This window comes from Monodelphis domestica, chromosome 3 (genome assembly GCF_027887165.1).
Source record: "Monodelphis domestica isolate mMonDom1 chromosome 3, mMonDom1.pri, whole genome shotgun sequence".
In the NCBI taxonomy this organism is placed as follows: domain Eukaryota; kingdom Metazoa; phylum Chordata; class Mammalia; order Didelphimorphia; family Didelphidae; genus Monodelphis; species Monodelphis domestica.
In genome coordinates this window covers 55,001,436-55,027,017 of record NC_077229.1, presented here as the reverse complement: position 1 = coordinate 55,027,017, position 25,582 = coordinate 55,001,436, and the positions used below count along the sequence as shown (strand labels likewise).

General features: G+C 34.4%; 1 protein-coding gene and 1 long non-coding RNA gene across 5 annotated transcripts in view; one reads left to right on the top strand and one right to left on the bottom strand.

Moving 5' to 3' along the window:
- The window catches only part of LOC103100030 (uncharacterized), a 72,123-nt gene that overhangs the window by 22,141 nt on the left and 24,400 nt on the right, over positions 1-25,582 (top strand). The gene's annotated exons all lie outside the window — the stretch shown is intronic.
- LOC100020151 (piwi-like protein 1) overlaps positions 1-25,582 on the bottom strand; it is a 46,111-nt gene that overhangs the window by 3,202 nt on the left and 17,327 nt on the right. For all 4 annotated transcript variants that reach the window (XM_007489626.3, XM_007489627.3, XM_056821919.1 and 1 more), the window contains 15 exons: positions 25,305-25,519; positions 24,002-24,123; positions 22,568-22,648; positions 19,654-19,851; positions 18,977-19,088; positions 14,427-14,553; positions 14,034-14,151; positions 13,364-13,478; positions 12,139-12,326; positions 10,240-10,312; positions 8,097-8,297; positions 7,465-7,568; positions 3,711-3,781; positions 3,402-3,555; positions 720-845 (listed from right to left, as the gene is read on the bottom strand). In XM_007489626.3, the coding sequence (XP_007489688.1) occupies positions 720-845; positions 3,402-3,555; positions 3,711-3,781; positions 7,465-7,568; positions 8,097-8,297; positions 10,240-10,312; positions 12,139-12,326; positions 13,364-13,478; positions 14,034-14,151; positions 14,427-14,553; positions 18,977-19,088; positions 19,654-19,851; positions 22,568-22,648; positions 24,002-24,123; positions 25,305-25,519 (2,005 nt within the window). The remainder of the gene's footprint in view (positions 1-719; positions 846-3,401; positions 3,556-3,710; positions 3,782-7,464; positions 7,569-8,096; positions 8,298-10,239; positions 10,313-12,138; positions 12,327-13,363; positions 13,479-14,033; positions 14,152-14,426; positions 14,554-18,976; positions 19,089-19,653; positions 19,852-22,567; positions 22,649-24,001; positions 24,124-25,304; positions 25,520-25,582) is intronic.

The window sequence follows — 25,582 nt, the reverse complement described above, 5'->3', positions numbered from 1 at the left end:
AGGGCTCTTACCTGAGAATATGCAATTTCCTCTTAATTGAACATAAGGGTCAAAGACTTTTAATTTTCATTCTTTGTATTCCTGCTAAATAGCCTAGCACAATACTTAGCACAAAGTAGGCACTTAATATATTTGCTGAATAAGTTGTTTTATTTGTATACTCAATGACCATAGATTGCTCTATTCCTTTATATCAGAAGAGGCAGTTGTCTTCTTCCTCTGCTGTCAGTGGCTATTTCTAATCTGCTTCATATTTAGTAAATAATTGTTTAGGTGGATGGCTCTGGATAAAAGGATATATTGAACAGCTTTATTGCCTAGAGGTTCCCCTACCCCAAAAACAGTTTTGTTCTCAATCTCCAGCTATACTTAGATGGCTGAAGCTCTCAGAAATCTGACCATTGAATAAGTGAAGTGTTACAGGGTTAAGAATTTGAGTTAGAAAATTAGTTAACTGAGTGAAGGAAAGATATAAAGCAATGTACAATTGGGTCTATGTTGAGTTTAATAGGGCAAATTAGGCATGAAGATTAACTTGTAATCTGTAAGGATATATGTCAAGAATCAGAGTGAATTTGTTAATTTACATACAGTGAGTTTGTAAAAAAATAAGTAAAATAATAATGTTAAAAAGATTTAACAGCCAAAATTAGGTTCCAGGGATTCTTTCTACTTTATTAAATTTCCAGTGTAGTCATCATCTTTTCATTAGAACTTACCATTCTGGTCTGGTAACTTCTACATCAATAACTGTCCCAGGAAGAGGATTCTGTAGTCTTCCTCCAGACTGTGCAAAAAATCTGGCATTCACTCGTTTCTTCACCACAATTACTGTTAATCTTGGGCTTAAATATTAATAAAATGTAGTGACATTTATCATAAAGTTACCTCTTGAAAGTTTTCAAGGAGAATTGAAACATTTTTACATTATCATTTTTTAAAAAAGGAACATGAAATTAAATATGCTGAATTTGTTCAAAGTGACATGGTGAATATTACCTGCCTGATATTATGGGCAGTAAGGCCCCTAATTCTACCAGAAACAAGATGAAGTTCAGAAGCAGGAAGGAATTTTTGGATAGTAGGATGGAATAGATAGTATCATGCAGAAAGATTTTCTCTCCCCCAGCCCTCCAAAGGTATTGAGGCAATCAATAGATACTGCATCAATCAAGATTTTAAATCTCCTATTAAAAAAAAGTATTTCAGACTTGAAAGTTTATTCAAGTCTTTTTGGCAAAAACAGTCAAAACTAATCCAATTGTATTCAAATGTACAGGCCTGAGTTTGTATGTTATGGGGGGAGTGTAATTTTGTAAGCTTTTTACAATTTGAAGACATGTATATTTGTTTCTAAAAAGTAATAATAAAAGAACAATCATGTCAATGAGAATTTTCATAAAAAGCAAGTTATTTTATGTATTCTAAATTTAAGACCTAAATTGGATTCTCCTATTCTTAACCAAATCCTAAAGTCAACTTAAAATACCTTCCTAGAAAGTAGTAGATATTATACTAATTTCCTTCTCCCCTTTCCCTTCCTTAATATTCATGAAAGTGCATGGCAGGTCTCAGATCCATGTCCTGCAGTGGCTCCCTACCATCCTACAAGATAAATTCTGCATTCCTTATCTTATTTAAAACTTTGTATGGCACAATTTTCTTCAACTGTCCTCCAACCAAGCCTCAGCACATAGTGGATAAGGACAACCTTCAGAACCACTGTTGAAGACAGAAACCTGAATAAGGCCCTGACTTAATAGTATTGTATGCAGGCAAACCAAGAAAAAGGTATTTCCTGTAATAATGAAATAAGGAATTTTCTTGAAAGACAGTAAAAAATAAAATTAGTGTGCTTTTTGCTGCTTCTTTCCCAGGTACAATCATACTTTAGAAACCACGTAGGGTTGGCTAATGATTAAGACTTTAAAGCTGTTAGGGAATTTAATTAATTTAACTTGTACTTAACTTTTAAGACCTAGTTACTTTGTGATTCTCAGTACCATTTTCCTGTTTTTGAACAGGCATGTTAGTATAACACTGTGATAGGTATCTATTTTCTGGGGATAGGATACTCTCCCTTCCTGTGGGACTTACAGCCAAAGGAGCTAGCTTAATTGCTTAGGTGAGAACTAAGGTCAAGAGAAAGAGTCAGTGAAATAAGGCAGGAGGTGTCGCTGACATCAGCATACATTCTATACTTTTCAAGTTTCCCAAGCAATTATGGGGCAGGTAAAAGAGGATCTATATGATCAAAGAAAAGGGTTTACCAGATACAACCTTTCTACTTTTCCAAGAATTTACTATTCAAACTACTGAAGAACCTGAACAATGCATTAAAATTGGATATGAGAATTGGAAAGTTAGAAAGTGTATCAGAGTTGAAAAAAGCAAAAGGTTTTTACCAAAAGTTCTGGTTTATCAATGCTGCCATATCTGGTTGGGGAAAAGCACATACACCACACACATATACATCCTGCTCAGGAAGAACAGCAGCCAATATAGGGATATGACAATGCTTTTAGTTAGTCATAAACTTAAATTTTGTCTCCTAATGTGGAAAAACAAAATTGTCATATCTCACCTTTAGAGAGGAAAATATTATCAAGTCCCTTAAAGCTGCAGTGCATTTCCAACTATTGGATTAACTCATTAACTAACTGAATAAAAGCTGAATAAAATAAGGGTAATGTCTAAATCTGGCTCTTGCAAGCAATTTCCCTACTTCTAAAAAAGGCTATAGAAATGCAAAATAAAAGTTGTCAATTTTGCTTAGGGAGGAAGACAATCCTTGTACAAACTCATTCTGAGATTTTCAACCAAGATGCCCTGAGGAGCCATATAAAAATGTTTATTATGCATGGGATGTCTAGACACTACAGAAAAAAAAGTATGAGACTTAGTCCCTTGCACTCAGGAAAACTCACCATTTAGGGATGTGGAATAAAAAGGGACAAAAAGGAAAAAATAGTAATATGTCATCACAAAAATTTAGTTAGAAGTATATATAACTGGTAGTTTATCAGTGTGTATAGATAAATTTAGAGGAAAAATAGGTAGAATTCTTAAGACAGAAGAGTAGATATAAAAGACTTTACCTAAAAAGCAGCAGCTTAAACCAAAACAAGTTTCTTAAACACTGGTGCATGAAATGCATGAGACAAAAGAGTTCAGTTATTCCCTGAGAGGACTTAATTTTTATTCTACCATCCATACTCTGCTTTGTTTTCTCTTTTAAGTGGAATAAAATGAGAAAGGGAAATATTTATTCCTTATTTCCTGCCATCAATTCAAGTCCTATGATGCAGTGTAAACCACACTTAACATATCTCCTTTTTCATCTATTGTTCCACTAGTTTTAGAGGATCACAAAAGATAGTCACTTTATAGCATATGCTTACTTGTAACCTTTACCAACAGATTTTAGGCAGTCCAAAAACTGTGGTACTTCATAGTTAACCAAGGTTTTCAGCTGGCCATCACCTACACCATCCCGATATACAACAATTCGACTTGGCATATATTCATTGTAGCTATTCCAGGCCCTCAATGCAGCTGAAAGAAAATCAATACAGCTTTAAAAAGTACCAAAGCCTGAAAGGTAGTTTCCATTTCTGATAAATTTTAGCTCAGTAGTTTTCAATGTTGTCATTTTAATAAAGCTTCCTTAAATTGAAAGAGCCAAACTGAGATGGTGATCAGATCCTTACCTTGCAAGCAGACCTTGAGCCCATCTACTAGCTCTTGCCCTCTATCTTGAAAGACACAACGTGAAAACCAGCTTTTCAGAGAAAAATAAAAACTATTAATGTCTGAAAATTGCACATAAAAACAAAAAATTTAGAGTCAAAATAGCATATATTACATTTCTAATGTAATACCTACCTAAGTTTATCAGTGCTGAGCATACAAAATCCTTTACCCAGATCTTTCTCCAGATATAAAACTTTGGCAAACCATAGTTTAGATCTTAATATTTAGCTCATAGGGCACAACCTTTTATGTACATAATATTGGGGAACCACTGCAAGTGAACAGTCCACTGGACCAGTAACCAAACAATTAGTAGAGAAGGCTGGACTGCCCTTAATAAAAATGTTCAGTTCTTTTAATGACTCTAAGGTCTTCTACTGAACAGTCACATGTTTTTGCTAATGGTTTTAAATGGCCATATGTGTTAATCTCACTCAAAAAGAGGATTGCCCAAAAGTGCTAGTGTCATGAGTCACATCACCACTGGACATGAACAAGATGAAAAACATCATAAATGAGGGCTATGTAGGCCATGTGATGTACAGCTGCCAAAAGAAATAAATATATTGCTGGTAGAAAAGATGGACCAGTCATGTAAATAGCCAGTGGACAAACTAGAGGCATCCATATGATGTCATGAAATCTAAAAGAAGAGCTCTGCCTATTGGATAGATCCCTGAGGGTATTGATCTTACAGTAGAAGGTCATTGACAAGAATCACAGATTGGGCAATAATGTGCATAAGTCAAAGTCAAGTACCAACTTTAGGCATTAATTATGCAAGTCAACAAATAAGCTTATTCAAAGTTTAACATAGGAAAGGAACCATGCTATGCACTGGGGAAACAAAAATGAAAATCTTTGTCCTCAGGCTTAGATTCTAATGGAGAAAGAGCATGTACGTAGATGGGTAAATCCAAGTAATTTCAGGAGTATTAACACCTAGGTTTGGGGGACAAAGGAGCAGAGAGAATTTGGAAAGTTATGATGGTTTAAGAGATGGTACACCTGAACTGAGTCTTGTCAGAAGCTAGAGATTTTAAGAAATAAAAATGAAGTACATACTAGATATTAAAATCTATTATTTTATAAAAGGAGGCTATGTTTGCCCTAGCTCCTAAGAAACCATTAACAATATTTTTCATTAACATTTTGTGTTGGAGATGAGTGAAAACCCCAAATAAATACTGCACTTTCTTCTCCTTGCAAAATCTCCCTAATCCTTAAGGATACTGATTTTAATGTACTCTAAAACATTTCCTCCTAACGTAATTGACAAAGTTATTTCTGCCCCCTCTCCTTGCACCAAATAATTTTTTTTAACTTGACACTAAAATAGTTGATAAATGTTGGTTTAAACAGAACATATATAGTTTAGCAACTTTCAGGTAGCTGAATTGGTGGTTGTGGGCCATTCTGGAGATCTAATGAACATTTCACCACTTCTGAATCCCAGTCTCTCAAAATTATTCATTTTGCAGTCCTCCTGCTACCATCCTAGTAAGGCTTCTATCACCATATGGCTTCTTTATACCCCCAATCTATCACACTACTGGCCAAATTGGATTTCTAAACACACTGCTCTTCTCAAAAGTCTTTCACATAGTTCCCTACATAAAAGTGTTACAATTCCTTAGCATGTCATTCCATCTGAACTAAACCTGATGTCAATTTGGAATATTATTTATCCAATCCTATGTACATCCTGTACTATCTAAATAACATGTCTTTGTTTATACTGATGCTTAAAAAATATATTTTTTGTTTCATCTCTACCTGGGAAAAATCCTCTTAAGATTCAAATATCACCTCTTTCATGAACTTTTTTTTCCCTACCTCATTAGTCAGTTTTAGCCTTTCTCTACCTCTAACCTGACAAGAGTAATTGATATATACTTCCCATTATGCATGTAATTAAATACAGAATTATATCTAACTCAGTTCATTATCAACCAGAAAAAATTCATTACCAACATTTGTTAAGAATCTAATGTGTTCAGAGCTGTGTAGATTTAGGCATAATCCCTGGCCTAATAAATTAAACAACAGATTTAAAACAATATTAAATGTCTAACAAATCTTGGGCAAAGAAGTTTATTCTGCAGGAAAATAACACATGCAAATTTCAAAAAACAAGAATTATAAATAAATTCTGGAACACTGCCTATCTATAAGCTGAAGAAACATAGATTCAAAACTATAATAATCATATATTTCAAAGCCCTTATTTTCCAGATTAGGAACAAGGGATTTAAGTTGATTTGCCCAAAGTTATATAGTGCCAGAAGTCAAGATTTGAACATACATCCTCCAATCCAAATATAACTTTCTTTACCAAGTTGTCTCCACCATTTGAAATACGTTATCCAATGATAAAGGAAGCAGGCATTTTTAACCATAGGGAAGGCTTTTAAAAAAAATTTTAGTCCATCTAATATAATATCAGTTATTTGAAATGTCTATTAAATGTCAGATAGAGAAATTGCCTCAAAGTAGTTGATATTCTATTATTAAATCTTACAAATGAGTTGTCTAAGGTTATGAACAAACAGTTCTCAAAAGAAGAACTACAAACTAAGGCAGATCAAAACAATTTTGAGGTTATTACCTCACAGTCAGGAAATTGATAAAGATGGCAAAAGATAGGGAAAGTTCATGTTGGAGTGGTTATGAAGAGACAGGCATATTAATGCATTTTAAGTGGAACTGTGAACTGGCATAACCATCATAGAAAGTAGTCTGTAAATATGCTAAGTAACTAAAATAATTCAAATACTTTGACCTAGAAATTCCAGAAGTGTAAAAACGATCCCCATCAATAGAGAAAGAGCTAAAAAAACTATGTTACATGAATACAATTGTGTTGTAAGAAATGGCCAATACAGAGTAATACAGAAAGATACAAGAACTGGGCCTATGTGAAAGCAAGGAGAATTCAGAAAACAAAACACCTAATGATTACAACAATATAAATGCAAAGAACAGCAACAACTGAAATTTAATGCTATGAAATTATAAATGATTAAGTTTAGTGCTCCAAGAAAAAATATGAGACACCTCACCCTGCTTCTTTGCATTAGTGGGGGTACACCATAGGTGTGGGACATTACATGTAAGACTTTGATATGTTGGTTAGTTTTGTGGAAGCTTTTTTGTCATTCTTTTTTTTTTTTAATAAGTGATGGCTCTTGTGAAAGGGTAAAAAGATGAGATGCAGAATAGGAAAGGTTGGTGATATAAAAATAAAAAATAACAATGAAATCCAATTTAAAAGAATAAAATTCGGCCATCATGCAATTAGTTAAGAATTATTAGGTTCCTTAACCCCTTTCCAAAAAAAAAGTAGTTATATTTATACAACTACCGCGTCTTTTACCTAGACCTAGCCTTCTGTATCATTCCATAGACCAATAACACTTCTTGCTTTTCCCCAATTTTTTAAAGTCCAAAAGCTCTCTCTTTCTAGTTCCTTTAGGTAATTACCTCATTGTGGGAGAATTCGCTGGACTTTGGCTTCCACTGAGAATGTCCAAATAAAACTAAATAGCCAAGGATCACAAGACATTAAAGTAACTACCCACCAACTCCTCCTCCCTTCTTCCTTGAATTTTTGACAGTCTCCTCCCTTTCGCTGAACTCTGAATTACTGTCACAGATGTGGCTTTTATCTATGCAATTCACTCAAGCTACTCTACATCAAACCTTGCTTACCGTGTCATTCCTTCATTGATGCTAGCAACAAATCCTGCAATTGACCTTCGCCCAGCTGTAGTGTCATGGTAACAATCAATACCAATGATCATTGCTAGCTTTAGCTTTAAAAACAAAACAAATTTAGTCACACAAGATATCTTATTTTAAAAACAAATTCACATAATTTCTAACAATTTAAATCAAATGATAAATTAATAATGACCAATCCTGGTCCCATAGAGATATGATGGAGATAGAGGACTATATTGGGAAATGATATAAAAACCAAAAAATATTTTTAATTAAACTCAAAAAGATGCATTTTCCTAAATTCATACTATTTCAAGTATTAGTAATCAATTTTAAGTTCCAATTTAGAGTTCTCTCCTTGAATTTTTAGCCATTTCTGGTTTCATAGGAATAATTAAAATTGCCTATTATGAGTTAAATTGTCAAATGCAATAGAGAAGTTTTACCTCAGTCATTTATGACTTAGTTTACTTAAGATTTGTGCTCCAAATTAATATAACAAATTACCATACTATTGTGGCTTAGAACTGTCATAAATTTTCATCTCTATGTAACTTTTGTTAAACCTAGATACATTAAATGCATCAAAACCCAGAAGAGTACAACAAAATCAAACTTACAGGCATATCAACCCTCCAAAGTTCTCCTCCCATCTTGCAATTCATCTGAAGGGCAATTTTTGTGGCAATAGCCATTACTGTTTGTTGCTTGCCTAAGGTTCTTGCAATCACACACTGGCTTGGTGTGGGACAGTCTGTACACAAGTATTTTTTTATAGCATCATATTTGTCTTTCCGATTACTAGACAACAGACAAACTACCTTAGGGGAAAAAACACACATACAAAAAAAAAACAAAACCAAGAATATAAGAATTTCAGCTTAACTTATCGAGACAAATTATTGATGTAGATGATGTTTTAAATTTATTTTTTCTTGACTACCACATAACTAAACTGATGACTAGTACATAAAAATCTCAATTCTCACGAAATTTTCATTTCAAATATATACAACAGCAAAAATAGCTATACCCTATTCATTTGCATGATAGCAGATCCACAAGTGTGGTATGCTGCACACATTTTTGGTCTTTAAGATATTGTTTATATGGAATGGCTTTCTGGGAGAGTGAAGCTACTAGAGAAAATTAGGATGATACTTTTTGAATGATCTCAATAAAAATTTATCAAGGTAGAAAAAAAGGCTACATGCAGAATACTATTTGTACATTTGAATAGTCAAGTGAAATTTATTTTGGGGGAAAAAAACAGTTCTCAATTACCAAGTATACTTAGTGCTACCAGGTAGAAAAGCAGAATACAGATATACTCTAGAGTAAGATATGTGTGATTTCCACTTACATACCTTATACTCTATAGGCAAACTAGATCTTAAGCAGCCTCTTTTTGAGCACATTTGTCATAGCTGACAAGAAATACAGTTCTCTTCTTACCCCATTTCAACATTCTACTTACTAAGGCACAGCTCAAATGCAAGCTTCAAGTGCATCCATCTCCATGTCCCTCCTCTTTGCCCTGATGATGATGATGCTCATGTAACATCTTGTATAGACCTCCTCACGTGCTTATTTATAGTTTTCTATCCTAGTGATTTCTGTCCTGTGTTCCCACCCCCACTCATCTAGGAGCTCTCTAGGAATAGGACCTATTTCTTAACTTTTTGCCTTTCCTAGCACTTAGCTACTAATAAATGTTTATTTAGGTTTGCTTTTGTAATTTGGTGAAATTGTTTCTAATTCTATCCTCTTTTGTTGTTCAGTTGTGCCCAAACCTACATGACCTCATGCACCAGACCACACTAGTGCCGAGCATAGAGTTTTCTTAGTACTGTAAGTGGTTTGTCATTTTCCCCCAGTTAATTAAGACAAACAGAGGTTAATGATTTGCCCAGTGTCACACAGACACTTTATGTCTGAGTCTGGATTTAAATTCAGGTTTTCCTGACTCCAGACCCAATGCTCTATCCACCTAGCTACTTCCTTATATATCCTAGAAGGGCCTAGAAAGGAACACAATTCCTCTTCTGTTATGCCCCACCCCAAAGGTCATTTTTATCTAATGCATCTTCCTAATATACTACACTTGCCCATAGGACAAAAGGCACTTGAGAAGGGATATGCATCAAAGCAGTACTTGTATGTAATTTTCTCAAGAATCGCCAAGTTAAATTAATAAAAATAAATGAATATTTCTTCTTTTGCCTTCAATAGCATATGTATATTTTTTAAAACCTTTACCTTCCACCTTAGAACCAATACTATGAATTGGTTCTAAGGCAAAAGAGCAATTAGGAATAGACAATGGGACTTAACCCTCGGTCACACAGCTGGGAAATGTGTGAGACCACATTTGAACCCAGGACCTCCTGTCTTTAGGCCTGGCACTCAATCCACTGAGCTACCCAGCTGCCCCCGTGCTAACTTTTGAATGGGAAAATTTTTAAAAATGGAATTAAACTAAAATATGAGACAAGAGAAGAGGGACTTAGCACTAACAAAGGCATTACAGATAAATTATTAGCATGGTCTGTAGAATACTTTCCTATTATCCCGCTAAGAACACAAGATAGTACACCATGTTAAAGAGGCTTTTCCAAGCTAGCCTAGGAACTTCATCATCTCTTACAAAACACTTTTCTGAAGGAAAAAATATATATTCCAAGTTCTAAATAACTAGACCTTAAAGTTTTTAAACAGAATTTGTTCAATTAGACAATGCCCATACCTAAATTAGCTACTTACAATCTGAGTATCTGATGTAACCTTTTGCTGCAAGACTCTAAGATAGGCTTCAGTTCTATCATCCACTTCAATCCTAGGAAAGGAATTAGTTTAACTTTCAGAAGGAAGCAGAAATTAAAGAATCATGTAATTGGAGAAAGGGTGGAATTCATACAAACAATAACATTAACTTAAGATTTTAAATACTGAAAAAAACCATGAAACCCAACTTGAAAGGAAGAATTTTTAAAATAGAGTAAGAACACAAAACTATATAGCGTTTTCTATGTGCCAGGCACTGGGCTTTAATAAGCACTTTATAATTATCATTTCATTTGATCCTCACAACTTCAGTGCTGTTATCCTCATTTTACAGTTGAAACTGCGGTAAATAGTAACAAGTTTGTGAGGCTCAATTTGAACACAAGTTTCCTGACTCCAGACTAAGTACTTTATCAATCATGTCACCTATCTTCCCCTAAAGACAAATGCTACTAAAACATGAGTAGTTTTAACAAAACAAAAACTGCCTCGAAATAAAAGAGGAAAATTTGTCTTGATACTGTGAAAACTTTAAGAACACACACTCTTTAAATGATACAATTGTAATCAAAGCATCACATTCCTATTCCAAATAGGCCTGCAGTTAGGAATAAGGAACATTCTGAGTACCAGGCAACTTTCAACAACTGTCAAAATGCTTCATCTCCTTTTTTATGGAAAAACTTTTACATAATAACAGCTGACCTACTAGTAACTCAGCCAGAATTACACCAGGTTAGCAAGTAACTGGACCTAATGTTGTTCTCTTCAGCCAATTTGGCTTCAGACACAGTTTGAGAAATCTCAAATTTAGGATGGGAGCTTAAGTGCTCTTGTTTTATTGGAATGGTGCCTCAGCCCAAAGATTTTCATTAGGCTGACAGTGGTAGTGGTGTGGTCCTTAAGACCATGAACGTAACTGATGAATAGTTCATGGATTGTTTCCTTTGTTTTTCCTTCTAGGTATAGAATTTTCAATCATGGGACTACTGTACTTATGATAATCTGATATCAGATTCTGACTTCACTGTTTTTAACAAGCAAATAACACTTCTTTGAAAGGCCAATTGGAGAGAGGTTCTTTCTGGTGTTGGTCATTTTTGTTTTTAGGTATTAAGTGGGAAAATTGTAGAGAATCCATTTTTATTAGATTCTTCTCATAGTGTATGCCAAGGATCAAAATGATTAATTCCATCAACATAGTTAAAAACACAAGCTAATAAGCTCACAAAAATTGTCCATTCAGTTTCATACCACATAGCCATCCTTTCATACTTATCATTAAAAGGATATTAATAAAATAAAATGCACAAAGTTATAATATGCCTTTATTTAATCCACAATTATATACATGTATATAATTTATATAATCTTTACATGAATACCTGTGAACTAACACAAAAGTGTTGTGAAGATCGGTTTAACTCATGCTGTTTAACACTTGATATTTGTTTTAAAGGAAAAGAGAACATGAACTTCAGGTTTTGTAACAAGTTATTAATCCTTCAGTATTATGGTATTCAAAACGTTTTCTCTAAGTGGTCTTACAAAGCAAAATTCCAACACATTATATTTCTTATTATTCAAACATATCTGAGATAGATTTTCCATTATGTCAAGTTACTAATATCGGATTGCCTTCTTAAACATATTCTAAATATTAAATAAAAATGTCTAGTATTCCATAGTTTGGATATCTTTTGCCATTTATAATCTGAACAGTTTCATCAGTTCCTTTTCCTTCATTATTCTTCAACCTCAAATACAATTTCTGCGAAATAACTTGTAAGTGTAAACTTAAGTGTATAGCATATTTATTAACAGTCAACATCCAAAATACTGAGAAAAGTTGGAATTTATTTAAAAAACTATACTTACATTATTGCTTTTTTCATTTGTATTCCCATGGCAGGTGTAACTTTAAATAGGTTTTGGATTAGTGAATTGGCTGCCTCATAATTTCTTCGGGTATAAATCAATAGCCAATTATCTAGTGGTTTGACACTAATTAACGGAGCACCTCTTGTTTCTTTTGACCAATCTGCAAACTGTGGATTGTAGTCAAACTAAAAGAGAAAGTTAGAAGGCAAATTACAAAAGCAAGCTGTGTCACCAGATAAATTTTATCTGAACTCTACCCTTATAAAATTTATGGTTATCAAGATTTACAAAAAAATATTTTATTCTTAAATATGTCTAACATTGATTTAGTATGCAAAAAAATAGTAAACTGATTTAAAATTTTCAATCCATGGGACTACTATTCTTAGAATAATCTGATATCAGATTCTTACTTCATTATTTGACGACTTAACTGTAGAAACCCATTAGTTTTGTTACAAAAACTTTCTTTTCTTAAGCTACCATTTCCCTTCAAGTAGGATATATAACCTGTGTTTTACAATATAAATTAACACTTTTAAAAAACCTATATGCTCTTTGAAAAATGGAGATATCCCCTAACAAAGTTTATGATTCTCTAAATGGACTTTTTTGACATACAATGTAAAAATAATGATAATCTGATATATAGTGTATATATAGTGGCAAAACACTTTATATACTTCATAAACGACTAAGAATTGTTTGGTTTAAAACCAAACCACTAACCACTAGATTTTATAGAAAACAAACTAGAATCTTGAAGTGCTGTATGTCAAATCAAGTGTTTAGAACTTTCTTCTTTAAAGTGGCAATCCCCCCAAATTTTCCCTCTCCCATTTTAAAGACATCTCAACCTTGCCAACTAAGAAAAAGCCTTTTGCCCAAAATATATTCTGGGCTTTACTCTTATTTGGAAGGAAGGAGGGAAAAATATAATGCACAAAGTGGCCAATTTCCTTGCAACAGTGGGCAAGAAGTAGCCCTGCTAGGTATGTCATTGACACAGCACAGTATTTGGAAAGATCTATTCAATAATCAAAGTAATAAATATTATAGTAAATAAAATGTCTTCCCTCCCGTGTCCTACCCTTCATCCTCTCATGGGGTACTATTCTTAAAAGAAAATAGTCTTCTACATTTGTAAAGTTTATGACTGAATTAAACTATTTTACTTTTAAACAAATCTACTTTATAAGAAAGCAATTTATGAAATCTTAACTGTTTTTCCTCCTTGGTGAATTTTTTCTGCTTGCAGTATTCTTCCTGAGAATGACAGTAAGTTGGAGTCAAAGCTCAAACCCCAGTCACGAAGTTCCTTCTGTACATTGTCATCTCTGTTTATTTAAAATATTGGGACACAAAACCAAATCAAAACAATAAATCATAGCCCCAAGGAAATTATTTTATAATGATTCTTAAAGTCAGAATTTTTAGATCTTTTTTTCTTCAAAAAGTTGCTGTATTTTAATAGAAAAACCCACAAAGTCCCTTATGGATCTGCCATCATCTTGTTTCATTTGGCTACTTCTAATGTTTCTAATGTTACAGGAGGGCGTGGGTGGAGGGGAGGGAAGAACATGATTCTTGTAACCAAGGAATAATATCTAAATTGACCAATTAAATAAAACTTTTTTAAAAAGATAGTACTCCCTCACTGAACATCTTCAAACAAAGGCTATTTGTGGCTGCTTCTTGGGCAAGTTTTGATTATGGGTTGTACTGAGGTCCTTTCCAACTGTGAAATTATATGTGATTCTGTGATATTTCACCCACCAAATATATTGAGACTATCTAATGAAAGCTGGAGAATAATCATATACTATAATGACTGATGAATTAAAAAATTTTTTTAAATGAATTTAGCCCATCATATTTTTCAAGAGACCTACTTGTGAATATAGTCAATGAGTCTTCCAACTTCACGCTGCCTTTGTTCTGGTGTCAATCTTGTATGAACAGCTAAATCTTTCATCACATTAAAATCATTGCGCATTTTATCAGTTAGACCTTTAAATGAAAAGGTGTAGTCAAAGTAAGAATTTGCTAGCATTAAAAATGAAGAAAATAGGGGGCAGCCTAAAGATAGGGTGAACAAGAGTAGTAATAGTAGCTATAGCAGACACTGAAGGAGCTGAGCAGGGAGCATAAATAAGGTTAACTCATGTTTCAAATAGAGGCCAGAGAGTTTGAAGGGGTTAATGACTTTAGGAAAAAACTTGATCAAGTACAAAGATTATAAAGTAAGCTCGTCATCTCTCTTCAGAGCAAATAAAATTCAATACCTGTGAGGAAACAGAGTTCAGGCATGAGCAAAGCAGGTCCTGGTAATACACCACCAGGGCCCCTCCTCCGCTTGGGCTGGCTGACCAAAACCGGCTGTTTTAAGTCAGTGATTTCTGTATTATATTGCTGTTTAATAGAAGTAATAAAGGCTGTCACCATTAACAACAAATATCTTTAGTAATATTCAAGTAACAAGCAAAATTAAGTATATTTTTGAAAACAAGAACGAAAAGATGCTAATAGTTGTACTACTTGGTTTTTGAAACCATTACAGCCTGTATAGCTTAGGATTATCACCCTTCCTCTTAAGAAATTTCAAACTACGTAGAATTTCACAGTTGGAAAGGATCTCAGTACAATCCATATTTGGAAAAGAATTTCTTTATAACATACCCAACAAGCAGTCACAAGTACCCTTTGCCTGAAGATGTTCATTGAGGGGGTAACTCATTACCTGCTTTGGGGATAGAAATTTCATTCAAAAGACATAGTAGGGTATTCTCACCAATATCCTCACTGAATACACAATACTAGTTTCTTTAAGAAGGGTTTGCCCTGTAGTATAATGGAAATAGTCCTGGATTTAGTAGTCAGAGGATCTTTAAGTTTGGTTCCCAGATCTGCTATTTAATACCTACCTTTGTGACTTTCAATGAGTCACTTAACCTCCCTGGGCTTCATTCTCACCTCTAAAACAAGGGAGCCATGTCACTCTTAAGGTCTCTTCCAGCTCTAAATCTTTTAAGAGATTTCTTCTTTGTTTTACAAATCATATGCCAAACTTATTCTTTAAAAGTTTTAATCTTCACTATCCTCCTTGTCCAAATTTTATTAAAGTCATAGTACCTCTAAAAGGAACTTAACTCCAATGCAAAAAGGGAACTGATGCTGTGAAACCAGGTAATGAGTGTTTTAACACTAAGTACTAATACATGTAATAATCACATTGTACATTAAAACAAATTGAGCAATGAGACATTTATGCCATGTACATAAAAAGTAAACATGATATGAATGACAGAACATTTTGTAGCCTATTTTAAATTAAGAAACATTTTTTATGGTGGATTCTGAAGAATCTCTAAATTCTTACATGACAAATTTACTCTTGGATTCTGATTAACCATAATTCCTATAGCCCAAGGATATCTTCAAGGCCAAATTGGCAAAACTTTCAAAACTTTTGACTTAAATCCTACCTGCTCACTCTTCAGTTTGTTTAAAGAATCTATTTCTCACCTGACTCCTATCCCTCTAGCAATCTGGGGAATTTATTCCACATGGTTCTATCAAGCTACTGATTTGCTGTCATATGTTAATTCACAGGATGAGTAGATTTCTTAAACCTTGGACTTCCCACAATCCCAGTTCAGATTCATATGACATACTTTAAGACATTTAACCAACTATCCATAATGGCAACAGAACCAAGTGTTCCTTCATTCTTAGTTCTGCCCAGTCTCACCCCATCTTGAAAGACGAAAAGTTTCTTACTTATGGTTAATTCCTTATATGCAAGTCCATTTTACCCAAATACATTTTTATTTAATTCCTGGGATTTCATTGCTATCGGAAATTCCTGTTTAAGCAAATTTGCTTACCAATGCAGAATGACACCTTAACTGTAACAGATAGCTCAGAGCACTGAGAAATTGTGAGCCCAGTCACATGAACAGTATGAGACACAAAGCTTCAAAACTTGTTCCAAGGCCTACTTTCTCTCCACTATTTCTATGATGTCAAATTTAAATAGATATTAGGGCTGATTAAACTATATAGAAGGATCCTAGTGGGCCTCATGTTGATTTAGTTTTAAATATTTAAAATGATTTTGTTAACTATTTCCCAATTTTAATATGGTTTGGGCTATACTTGTGAATATTGTAAGCCATGTGTCTGACGCCTTTGCACTATTCCAGGTTGACTTCTTCTGTCAAAGGAGGTTATAGAACATTAAAATTAGAAAAGATTTAAAAAGTTATACGGTTTCAGCCTAGAGCAGGAATTCCCATTTGCGACATTCCTGATGTGTTATCTAGCCTCTATCTACCTTAACGCCCCAATAATGAGGTACTCTGCACTTAAGACAACTCATTTTAAAGAGTTTTCTTAACATTACAATGAAATGAGCCTACACAACATAGTTTTATTCTCTCTAAAGACAAATAAAACAATCTTTATTCTATGGGAAAGTACTCCAAACACTTGAGGATTACAGCCATGTCAACCTAATTACTAGTTACTTGCAGATGATCTCTTTGTGGTATGGTTTCCAAGTCTTCTCATATCTTGGTTGTACTCCAGTTTGTCAATATCAGAATGCTACACCAAAGAGTCTGAGCCACTGAAAAATATGGTAGTCACTCACCTTCGCAATAGTAATGTTTTTTAAATCACTTATTTATTTTTAGGCAATTGGGGGGGGGGTGTTAAGTGACTTGCCCAGGGTCACACAGCTAGGAAGTGTCTGAGGCCACATTTGAACCCAGGACCTTCCATCTCTAGGACTGGCTCTCAATCCACTGAGCCACCCAGCTGCCCTCCCACAATAGTAATGCCTAATCACCCACTTTTTCAGAAAGATTGATGCATCCAAGTGCCTTCTAGACTACCTATCCCTTTCTCTGACCTAATAGCAGGGTTTTATTAAAGGAGTGGAGTAGCTTGAGAATACTCTACCACCTTAAATCAAGGTCTTATCTCATGCCTACGTGGCTTAAAAATAAAAAACCTTCAATGCTATTCTCCATTGCCACCCCTCCTTTGTTAAATAAGCCTTCTTACAATTATCACTCACTATAATCAACTGCTCTAAAGTTTCCATTTTTCTCTTAACTAAGCTTCAGAGAGGCTTTTTACATCAAGTTGGATTTCTTTTCTATTCCTAGGAAAAATATTCTGGAATCACCATAGATGACCTTAATATTTACAAATATTCTACCCTTAAAACTAAAACTTTTTCTCCTAGCTGTGTTACCCTGGGCAAACTACTTAACCCCCTGTTGCCTAACCTTTATTGCTCTGCTGCACTGAAACAAATACATAGTTATTGATTCCAAGATGGGAGGCAAGGTTTTGTTTTGTTTTTTTAAACTAAACTATAACTTTTAAACATCTGCTTTCTTATACCTATTTCTAAAATTCACTAAAAACGTTATCCTTTGGGGCAGCTGAGTGGCTCAGTGGGCTGAGAGCCAGGACTAGAGATGGGAGGTCCTGGGTTCAAATCTGTCTTCAGTTACTTCCTAGTTGTGTGACCCTGGGCAAGTCCCTTAACTCCTGTTGCCTAGCCTTTACCATTCTTCCGCCTTGGAACCAATACACAGTATGATTCAAAGCAAGAAAAGGGTTTAAAAAAATTTTATTCCTTCATCTCTGCCAAGTTCATTCAAATAGCCGTGGAAAACGATCTGTATTGGACATTACTAAGTATATATTAGGACAAGTAGGTGGTGCAGTTGAAAGAGCACTGGGCTTGGAACCAGAAAGGCTCATCTTCATGAGTTCAAATTTGGCCTTCAGACACTTACTAGTTGTGTGACCCTGGACAAGTCACTCAACCCTGTTTGCCCTTAGTTCCTCATCTGTTAAATGAGCTGGAAAAGGAATCTTTGCCAAGAATACCCCAAATGGGGTCATGGAGAGTAGGACCCAACTGAAAAACAACTGAACAAATATTAATTTAACTGAATAGGAAGTGCCTATTAATCAGAGAAGAACAGAGAGATTTCCCTAACCCTATCTCACTATCTCCTATGTCACCACCACCAAAATAGTTACCTTTCACATGTATGAGATGAAAAAAAGAAACAGTAAAATTTCATTTATCTGGCATCTCTGGGTCAGGAACAGCTTCACATAACTGGATTTTTCAGATAACTGAAGTTTAAGTCTCTAAGTACCAAAAAAAAATTTTAAGCCCTTTTTGATGAAAATCATTCTAAGTTTTATTACCCATTAGCTATTGGTTTTTATTTTTTTAAACTTTATATTGAATACTTAATTTTTCCTGATAACAAAGTGATCATAATTATTACAAAAGATCCTAATAGAGGGGTGATTCTCAGGTGCTACTCTACTACATCTGGCTACTACAAGAATTGTTTCCAGATTGCCATGCTTTGAGATTGTTGGGTTTTTTTAACTTTATTTCTCCTTAATTACCAGGCTGCCAGCTGATCCTTTTTGCTCTTTTAAGTGTACATATGCCTCTTCTAGGCTCTTATTCATCAGCCATGGGCGGGAAAACCAGATAGCTAAGCTAAAATTTGATAGTTTTGTGGCTTAAAAAAACAGTAAACATGCACTGAGTGAAGACCACTAAGGTACATTAACTTTATGACAGTGGCTTTGGCTGCTCAGAGGCCTTATCCCCTTTTCACAGATAAGTAAAGCTGCTAAATAGGTGATATCCAGATAAAGTACTATTGCATCTTACTGTCTAGGGATATTTACAAGGTTCTTTTCCCTCTATCAACATAACCTGCCTGAAATCATAAATTTGAGAGAAGAGGAAACCATATATGTTTCTAAAAGCTTGTTTTTATACCTTTCTGTAGTAGTCTAAAAAGCTGATTTCAGAGCCATCTGCTTTTTTAAAGGTGCTTCTTGGATTCTGCTCCCAGTCAATATCATCTACTCTATAGGTTTTATTGTTGTACCTGTGAAACAATTCCAGGAATTTCAATAATTCAGAAGTGACAATTGCAGACTTTTACTATAATAAGATTAGATAAAAGAGGATGAACAGTAGCTAAGTGACTATTCTAGTTTAAAAGCTCTGAGGGTGATGAAATATTAAATAGAAATTTTGGTCTTTAAAGCAAAAAAAAAAGTTCTTTTAGTTGGTTCTAAATGCACTAGTTAAAATGCCTAGAAAGGAGGACATTCTGAAGAGGCTCTTCTGAGTAACTAAGGGAAGTATTCTCTGAATCAATACTCTAGAAAAAATGTGAAATTATAAAGATCTTCCCATGATGCTTTTACTCTTCAAACTACAGATAAATGTACAGCAACAAAAATCTTTTAAACAAAGTTATGTAATTCTCATATAGGTAGAACTATTTTCCCGTATACCTACTATGTACCTTAAGAATTCAACTGCCCTGTCAGCCACAGTTAGTACTTATGAAGAGGAAGATAAATTAAGAGCAATGTACCCTTACTCTGAAGAATTTATTTAAAGACTAGAAAATTATAAAGAAAAAATAAATTGAGTTTTCTCACTTGGTAAGAACGATTAATCCTATTAATTCTTTTGAGACTTGTTCTTGAAATCGATGTTCACCAAACTGTTGATACAGGCTGAACATAAAATCTAAAACAGTTTCACTTCGAAGAACTTTATGGCTTACATCAGTGCATAGCATAATATTATTCTCATATTGAAGAATAGAGGTAGTGAATCCTGGCCAAATCACCAACCTGTCAGAAGATATAAAATTTTCAGATGGTCTAAAATAGCTACAGTAAATGCATAATAATCTATCTTAAATTTTTACTGTGGGTCTAAAGTTTTCACATGATTCACCATGCAGATTTCTTTGGCATCTTTTCCATGCTTTACACATTGAAACTTTAAAAAGTGCCAAACAAGCATCAGTGAAAGTTTTTAAATATTACTCAGTACTCTGATTAGTCCCTTTAAAGTAAGTTTGTTTTTCTTTAGAAGAAGAATGTTTTAAACTAATTTAAAATTATTTTCTTTGAGGGATTATAGCAGATGAACTGTTTAGCAATTCTATCTGAAAAGCTGGAAGGATAGTTATTTACTGGACTAAAAACTCAAAATGATGAAAAATTGTATTATAGCAGCCAAAAAAGTTAGTGAAATCTTTAACTTTATCTGTCACTAAGCATCCAGGTGATAATCCAATTTCACTCTAACCTGGTCCAACCACATATCAAGTATTATGTTCTGTTCTAGGCACATTTTAGGAAGGCTTTAGCTAAGTTGAAGAACAGAAAAGAATGTTAAAAATATGGAGAAGATATTCAAAATCATGCTATAATTACAATACTGACTGAAGGGCGGTTAGCTTGGAAAAGGAAGGATTAGAGGGGAACTTGATAATTTTCTTCAAATATCTGAAAATCTGTCAAGTGAAAGAAGGATTAGAGTTAAGACATTTTTTCTGCTTCATCCTAATAAGATAGAACTAGGAAGAGAAAAATAGATTTAGGAAAAGCATAAGGGAAAGTTTCCTAACAAAATTAGAGGTGCCCCTTTCTTAATTTTTTTGGTTGTTTCTTCCCACAAAATATACATTTTACATGATTTGAACATGTAAAGTCTCTATGAGATTACTTACAATGTGGAGTTGAAGGGGTGAAGAGGGAGAGAATTCAAGACTCAATATTTTTTTTAAAACCCTTACCTTCCTTCTTGGAGTCAATACTGTATATTGGCTCCAAGGCAGAAGAGTGGTAAGGGCTAGGCAATGGGGGTCAAGTGACTTGCCCAGGGTCACATAGCTGGGAAGTGTCTGAGGTCAGATTTGAACCTAGGACCTCCCATCTCTAGGGCTAGCTCTCAACACACTGAGCTACCCAGCTGCCCCCTCAATATTTTTTTTAAAAGTTGACAAGTGTTTTTACATATAATTGGGGGAAAATTTTAATTTTTTAAAAAGAGGCAGCATGATGCCAAGGATAGACAGACAAACCTGAAAGTAAGAACATTTGGGTTTGAATCCCACTTCAAAAATTCAGAGGTGGTGAATTTCCCTTCTCTAAAGGACTTCAACCAAAAGCTAAGAGTCCATTTCTTGGAGTTGGTATAGGAGAAATGTTCAGATGTCAGTTGAATGGATAAGAGATCCAAGGTCTCTTTTAATTCTGAAAATCAGAGATTTATATAGTCCAAGAGGCTTTGAATTGACAGATGTGGCAACTGAAGCACAAACAGGGTAAATGCCTTGTCCCAAGCCCATAAGCAGAGTATAAGGGGTTAACTGGGTTTCCATCTGAGCCCATATCTTCCAATTCCAAATCTAACACCATCTACTGTATGTGCTGCCTTTTAGTATAGATCAGTGACAACAAGCCTTTTAAAGATGATGGAGTGCCAGTCCCTGGCCCCATCCCACACCAAGTGCTCGGTCTGTCCTGCCCCACCTCTTACCCCACACCATGGAGGGAGAAAGTGCTCCTGTTGGGCTGCTGGGCAGAGGGGCGAGTGAAGTAAGTAATGTCCTTAGCAAGTATATATAGAGAGGGAGGGGAGTGACCCAAGCACTCTGCTCCCCTCCAGCTCTGCCACCTGTGAGCCCCTACCTTACCCTCTGTGTGCTCCCATTGGGCTTCTGCTAGGCAGAGATGGGGATGTGAAAAAATGTTGTCAGGCATAGTGGAGATGGGGAGGGGAGTACATCTGCCAAGTCCCTTTGCCATTCTAACAACAAACTCTAGAGGTTGGGGAGGAAAAGCATGCCCATGGAGAATGCTCTGCATGCCATCTTTGGCACCCATGCCATCAGTTCGCCATCACTGGTACAGATCCTTTGATTTTGTCCTAAGATTTTATAAAATGAGCTGTGACCAGATTAATGTCAAGTAATGTAAAGCACTGGTAACATCCTTAAAAAAGTTTACCTTATCAGTGAAAATTAAAAGCAGCAAATATTCAGTTTTATTTTGGGTTGTTAAACACGTATTGTCTTGAGAAATCCAAAAATTGTTAAAATTTGGGTAAAGAATATAGAAGTCTAGTATTAGTGATATTTTTAATCAATCTGAAAGGGCCTTTGTTCTCCTTGCAACTTTATCATAACTCCTTATTCCCCTTGCCTTCAACAAAAAATAAATTTTAAATCTTAGCAACCTAGATGAAAGAAAAGACTTCTAATTTCTACCTGATGTATACCATGAAATCCAAAATGTCATTGAACTTTTTATAGTAGAAATAGAGCAAAAGCTCTTGGAGGGAGGGGAGACTCTCTTTAGCACTTTGGGCATTTTTCCTCTTCTGAATAAAGGGAATCTATAGTAATTAATTAATCTATTCCAATTAAGTTCATCTAGCTCTAACATTCTAGGATTCCAATATGGCCTTTTTCACCTAATATTTTCTACACTTGAAAAATACCCATCCAATGAGACTTTTATTTCTAATCCCAAAATATTCAAGGTATATACAAACCTATGATTTGGGATATTGATTGGATCACTTGGGTTATAATAATTACGTCCAATTTGTTGCAAATTCATGATCTTCAAAAGCCTAGAAATAGAATGATCAGAAAGGTTTTAATGGCATTTGTTTTACTTTACCATCCTCACTAATCACTAAATCAATAAGCATTTATTAAATACCTACTATGTGCCAAGCACTATATTTTGTGGGGGTTTTTTAGAAAAATATTTTCTCATTTTTTCTCCTGGAAAATATCTACCCAATATTGCTACATTGATCCTACACATGCTGGCAGATCTATGATGTGCTTTCCTTTTTCCTACCATAAGCTCTTATCTTGCCGACCTTTCTGATTCTTGGTCATGGCAACTGATGACTCTAAAAAGGTACATAATCTTAAAATTCTGTCTATACTCAGTGATGTATCTCAAAACTGGAAAAATAATATCAGATTGTTAAGTTGGGGCTACCACCACCCGCATATTTACTTGAAGAAGTAAAAGTTCACTTGAAATATTAATTATAAATTTTCAAAACTGCCAAACTTACTAATATGGGACATACACTCAAACAATTCAAATTCAAAAATACCACCTCAGACCAAATATATCACCCAAAGTAATTTAAAATAACAAAGCTAAATGCTGGTGGAGTCCTGTAGAGCTGGGTATATGTATTAATAACTGGGAAAATTGCAAACTCATGCAACATTTTTGAAAGCCAATCTAGCTGGATGTAATAAAAAAATCATATACTTTAACTCAGTTCCATTATTGGAAATACACACTAAAAGTGTTATCAGAAATACAAAAAAGAATGATCTATTTCAAAGTCTTTTCTAATAGCATCATCTCTATAATTGCAAAACCTAGAAATAATCTAAACATCAAATAAAGAGAAGTTAAATAAACAAATTGTGGTATGCTAAAATAATTGAATATTATAATTAAGATCAGTAAGTAAAAAAACTAGATAAAAATCTGGAGAGACCTTTATGAAAAAAACAAAAACACCACAAGCATAACACAAAAGTGAAAAAGTTATATTCTATGTTTTAGTGGTTTACTTGTATATGTATAAAGAAATGTATAAAGCTTCTCTTCAACATGAATTGATAAGAACTAAAAATTGCCAATAATAATAGCTAACATTTACTTATTTAACTTTTACTATGTTCTAGGAACTGTGCTAATAAGCACTTTTTAATCTCATTTGATCCTCACAAGCACCTGGGGAGGTAGGTGTTATTATTAGCCCCATTTTACAGATAAAGAAACTGAAGCAAACAGAGGCTAAGTAACTTGTCTAGGGTAACAACTGTCTGAGGCAGGATGTAAACTCCGGTCTTCCTGCCTCTGGGCCCAACATTATCCACTCTGCCACCAAGCTGCCTCTAAACATTCGACATTCCCAGTTAGATACTAAAGACTTTTAACAAACCTTCTGAAAATAATATTATAAAACTGTAAACAAGTTGGTGAAGTGGGTGGAAGTTCATTGGTTAAAGTAATTGTTATCTTCACAGTTTCTCCATTCCGAGTCTGACTAAACACTTCTGTAACCTGTGAAAAAGAATGAATGAAAAAAGCATTTACTAGGCACTTACACCAAGCACTGTGCTTAGAATGTGCTTGAGTAATCATAAGTGCTGAGAATGCAAACAGGAAAAGACAGTTCCAGCTCTCAAGGAGTTTATACTCTAATGGGGCTATGGGGAGAGAATGCCCCAGGATGATAGTACATAATATGAAGTCCAATGGAAGAACAGATAGAAAGGCCCAGAGATCTAAAGGACAAAATGGTGGGGTAGATGGCAAAGCCCAGAAGTTCTTAGGTTACACATGTAATTAAAATGAAAATGCTGGGGACCTACAATGCAACTGAGTATTTATTAAAGGTGATGGGCATGGAAGATGGCAATGTCTGTTAGTCCTCCATTTCAATGAAAAGGAATGAAATTACTGACTCCCAACTCATCCAACTGAATAGTCAGACAGGGAAAAAGGAGGACAAAAGCGGCAGAGTAGCCAAACATCTTGGATGAATTTTGGGACAGCCTCAGCTTGGGGAAGGGATGTAAGGCTATGGATCAGAAACATTTCTATTAATAGTTCATTTTTAAAGGAAAAATAAAGTCTTAATGCTAATCCAATTAGTTTTTAAATACCTACAAATATAGATATTAATTACAAGGCATCTGAAGGTCAGATTTTATTAGCCAATACTAAAAATGAACTATTCTCTGTATTTTTTTTGAGTTGTCCTTTTTAAAAAAGCTTTCATATGAAAGAATATGATCTCTGAGCCTCAGCAAATATTCCCATTTACATACTACAAGGTAGTGATAACAGAGAATGACATGCAAACATAACCCAAATACCAAATAATGTCATTTTGGTACTACAAATTTAATGTCTTTTTTTAAAAATCCAGAATTATAATGTTATATTACAATTCAACTTTAATATTTGAAAATTATTAGGAAATTCACTTGACCTCAGTGCCCTAGACAATTATTTTAACATTATAATTTGCTTTAGAGTTGCTGATATACAGATTCTTAACTGAATCAGTTTTATCAGAGGATGGATTAAAAATTTTTTCTAACCAAAAAAAAATACAGCACCGAATTTAATTCCGAATTTCCATTATGGGATCATCAAGGTTTCATAAGTAATGATTTTCTGAACTTAAAGAAGTTTTTGATATTAAAAGCAATGACAGCATTAAAAAATATCACAACCTTGTTTTGTAGTCTTTTGGGTAGAAATAATATTGTTCCATCAAAAGCATGACACCTTCCTATTAGCTCTTCATGTTGAAAAAGTAAAGCTGAACGGAGTCTTCTGGCTTCCATCTGTGGGTTATAGTCAACATGGTACTGATACAAAGCCCACTGGGGACGAGATGTCAGTCTAAAGTGGTTTGTGCTTAATCTTACAACAATGCCTGAAGAACCTGAAAAATTGAGCAAGAGGTTATCCAATTGTGAAATATCCAAATTACTCATTCTACCTCCTA